The following is a 3,745-nucleotide window of genomic DNA, read 5'->3' as shown; positions in this document are numbered from 1 at the left end:
AGGCTGAAGGAGAGTGAAGCAGTGGAGAGAAAAGCGAGAACGTCTGGATTATTGACAAAGAAGAAAAAAAGAGTCGCGGGACAGTGAGATACAGCCTACACCGCAAAGCCGACAGGAGTTTTGGAGAGGCGACCCAACGGTCTTTGGAGATACTGGGAAGCCAGACCAGATCTGTCTGGTTTGAACAATATTCATTCAATCAGCTAAAATAAAAGGCGGCTGACCACAAACACAAACCTCTCTGTTCAAAGTTCCCCCCCGTCGTTGCTTTTGCAGCCCGGTGTTTGCACCGGCTCATCTCCATGTATAAGATGGATTACTCCTACCTGAACTCCTATGACTCCTGCATGGCGGCAATGGAGGCGTCGGCCTACGCGGACTTCAGCTCGTGCAGCCAGGCCAGTTCCTTCCAGTACAACCCGATCCGGAGCGGACCATTCTCCAACCCGGCCTGCACTCCGCTCAGCACGGCCAGCTGCACCCTGGGAGCCCTGCGAGAGCATCAGCCTACACCTTACTCCTCAGGTACAGGAGCGTCTGTTCTGTTCTGCTGAAGGTCTCCAGGTATCTAAATAAAGATGGAAGGATAAAAGGATGAGGGAAGTCTTTTACACGAGGCTGATCATTTAAAAAGCGAGCAAAGGAAAAAAAAAAAAATAGGGAGGCTATACTACATTTAGTCGTCACCATCATCGACTCGAGCGTCTGAAACACCGCTTTAAAAAGAAAACAGCGGAAGAAAAGGAAATATTAAATTGTCATTTTTTTTTCGTTATAGAATAGACCTTAAAACCTGCCAGCTAAATGGTTTTACATGGATAAAATCACACCAAAACGTCCATTTATGGAGAGACATTTACACGCGAGATCAGTGTAATAATTTAGATTTTAATGTCACTAAATGTTTTAATGATGAAAGAGAATTTTAAAGATGAAAAACTGCATTTCTATACTAATTTATGCATGCGGAAATCTACAAAACAGCATCATCAACAACAACACAGGACTGTTACATAGCAAAACAACAGCAATAATTATAGAAAAAAAATATTATTATTATTATTATTATTATTATTATTATTATTATTCTCAAAATGCTAAAAAGCAACTTTGACAGCTTGTCGAAATCAAACTTGAGGAATCACATGCGCGTGCACACACGTATACACCCCCCCCCCCGCGCGCGCACACACACACACACACACACACACACACACACACACACACACACACACACACACCTGTTGGCCACTAGGCCCACCTAACATTAAACTGGTGTGGGATTATTCTGTATTTGCCTGCAAACATAATTGTACCCGTTTCTTAAATTTAACTTAAATTGAACGTTTTAAATATCAGTTTTCTTCGTTTTCCTTTCTTAAAGCAGTGAATTCTGACAGAATTTCTGAAAGCCGTGACCTAACTCCAAAATAACCAGGATCCAATTTAATAACAGAAATTCAATCAGTTTCTCTTTATACTGACTGAGGCTACACTTTTATTGTAGGCTACAACATTTTATAAATTCGCTTAATAAACGGCACAATTCTGTTTTATTAATTAAGTTTTAGGCCTATAATTAATTGGAGTAGGCCTAGTTGGGATATTTACAAGGTCCAAAGATTTCAGTCAACATTACACAACACAAAAATATTTTTAAGCAAAGTGAAATAATAATAATAATAATAATAATAATAATAATAATAATAATAATAATAATAATAATAATAAAGAATGTATTAACCAGCTTTGTGAATGGACCACCGCATTTCCTTTCCAGTATTTAGTCGTAAACGTGGCCTGTTAGAGGCCCTCAGTCTATTGTACAATGTCAGGTTTGCTTTGGTCGATTTTTCTTTAGCAATCAATTAATCCACAAACCGGAAACTACTGTACAAACACATAGTATATCGAACTGTGACAGATTTCCTGACCACGTCGTTTTAAAGCTGTTTTCATCTAAAAATCCAGCGAGGTCAGTTCACACAAGGCCGCTCTGCATTTTCCCTGTTTTCATGCGGCTGATCTAACGCGGCAGTCACCCCTTTTTACGACCACTAAACGGAAATAATTTCTCCTTTCAGTCCCCTACAAGTTCTTCTCGGACCCCTCCGGCCTGAACGAGAAGCGGAAGCAGCGGCGCATCAGGACCACCTTCACCAGCTCCCAGCTTAAAGAGCTGGAGCGGGTCTTTGCCGAGACCCACTACCCGGACATCTACACCCGAGAGGAGCTGGCCCTCAAGATAGACCTGACCGAGGCCCGGGTACAGGTGAGCGCCCCCTCTGATCACCAAGCCTAGAGCTGCCTTGTAATGTTACTATGGTGCCATTTCTCTGCCAGTTAATGTATCTTTGCCTTTCTGTGTCTATCGATCGCCGTGTCTTCAGCCCAACGTTAACCCGACCTGCCTCTGTGTTGAACAGGTGTGGTTTCAGAACAGGCGTGCCAAGTTTCGTAAGCAGGAGCGCGCAGCCAACGCCAAAGCCAACAGTTCCGGCGGCACCTCGGGCAGCACCAGCGGCAGCAGCTCCGGTGGGAAAAAGGGCGGAGAGCCGAGGTCTTCATCCGACGATGACGAGTCTAAAGAATCCACCTGCAGCCCCACGCCTGACAGCACGGCCTCCCTGCCGGGCTCGGCCAACGGGAACTTGGGCAGTCCCGCCAGCCTGAGCCCCAGCCCGGTCCCTGCCAACAGCGGCTACGTTAACACCTCCAGCTCTCCGGTTCTCCAGGGGCTGAAGCCGCCCAGCTGGTCCAGCCTGGGGCCGTCCAACCCGGCCGTGGCTCAGCCTGCTGCCCAGACTCAGGAGATTCTGAAGGCCTGGCAGCCGGCGGACAGTATGACCGGGCCCTTTGCTGGAGTGCTGTCCTCCTTCCACAGAAAACCCAACCCCACCATCAAGACGAACCTGTTCTGAAGCACAGAGGAAGAGAAAATGAGAAAGAGACATTATGGGGTCTGCTGGATCAGTGAGGAGTGTCCAGCTTTTGTTGAGAGAGTCAGGACTTGTCCATAAAAATGCTGAATTCACTGGTGTAGTCTGCTGTAGTTCAGCGAGGCCCTCGGTTCTTCTCTAAAAAACTATCCTGTCAAAGCTCAGATAATAAGGTCAAAGGTCTGGTCACCATCTCTCACCCCAAAATATTATACAAGGGCACGTTATACCTGCAAAACCCCTCACTTACACCCTCAGATCAGAGCTGTTCATACAGTTTGACAAGAAATCCCCCTACTCAAAACTAAAATCGTCGTCTTCATCTAGGCCCTTAAAACTTCCCAGCGTGAAAAGGATGTTTGTGTGTAGCCGAATCAGAACTGCTTCTGCGTACACGGTCTCTTACCCTCCATCTTTCCTCGCACCCTTACACTCACATTCCCACACTCACTGCACTCGGACGGCCACAGCAGCGGCTCTGATGAGCATGGCGGTCAGGTACAAGTTTAAAGCAGAAATCCAAACATCGCGCTCCAGTCTCTGCTGGGGAGACAAACAAACTTTTCCCCTCAAGCACAACTTCCTCTAAGCCCCCTGACACACAGACTCCCACCAGAAGAGAACAGGGTCCCCTTCAATCTCTTTGCCCGAACAGAGCAGAGCACCCCGAAATCCAATTAGGGCAGCCGGGTCCAGACCAGACACCTCCCCAGTTCATCCCCTCCTCCTTCTTTACTGTATCAAGTCCTGACTCCCCCACTCTCATCCTCAATGTGACCCCACCCACCACCCCTCCAGGCTTTATG

The 3,745-nt window shown here is 46.7% G+C and overlaps 1 protein-coding gene across 3 annotated transcripts; it reads left to right on the top strand.

Moving 5' to 3' along the window:
• Window positions 1–302: 302 nt before the first annotated feature.
• On the top strand, window positions 303–2,921 carry phox2a (paired like homeobox 2A). 3 transcript variants are annotated; one of them, XM_076735845.1, is made up of 3 exons: window positions 303–525; window positions 2,085–2,272; window positions 2,427–2,921. In XM_076735845.1, exons 1-3 carry the CDS (start codon window positions 303–305, stop codon window positions 2,919–2,921), a joined length of 906 nt encoding a protein of 301 aa, XP_076591960.1. The 3 variants fall into 3 exon arrangements, with proteins under 3 accessions (XP_076591960.1, XP_076591958.1, XP_076591959.1); XM_076735843.1 differs by having other exon boundaries at window positions 312–525; window positions 2,085–2,276; window positions 2,344–2,921; XM_076735844.1 differs by having other exon boundaries at window positions 312–525; window positions 2,085–2,296.
• The last annotated feature ends 824 nt before the right edge of the window (window positions 2,922–3,745 follow it).

This window comes from Chaetodon auriga, chromosome 7 (assembly GCF_051107435.1).
Source record: "Chaetodon auriga isolate fChaAug3 chromosome 7, fChaAug3.hap1, whole genome shotgun sequence".
Lineage (NCBI taxonomy): Eukaryota > Metazoa > Chordata > Actinopteri > Chaetodontiformes > Chaetodontidae > Chaetodon > Chaetodon auriga.
The sequence above is the reverse complement of the archived record's forward strand: the minus strand, read 5'-3'. Positions and strand labels throughout refer to the sequence as shown.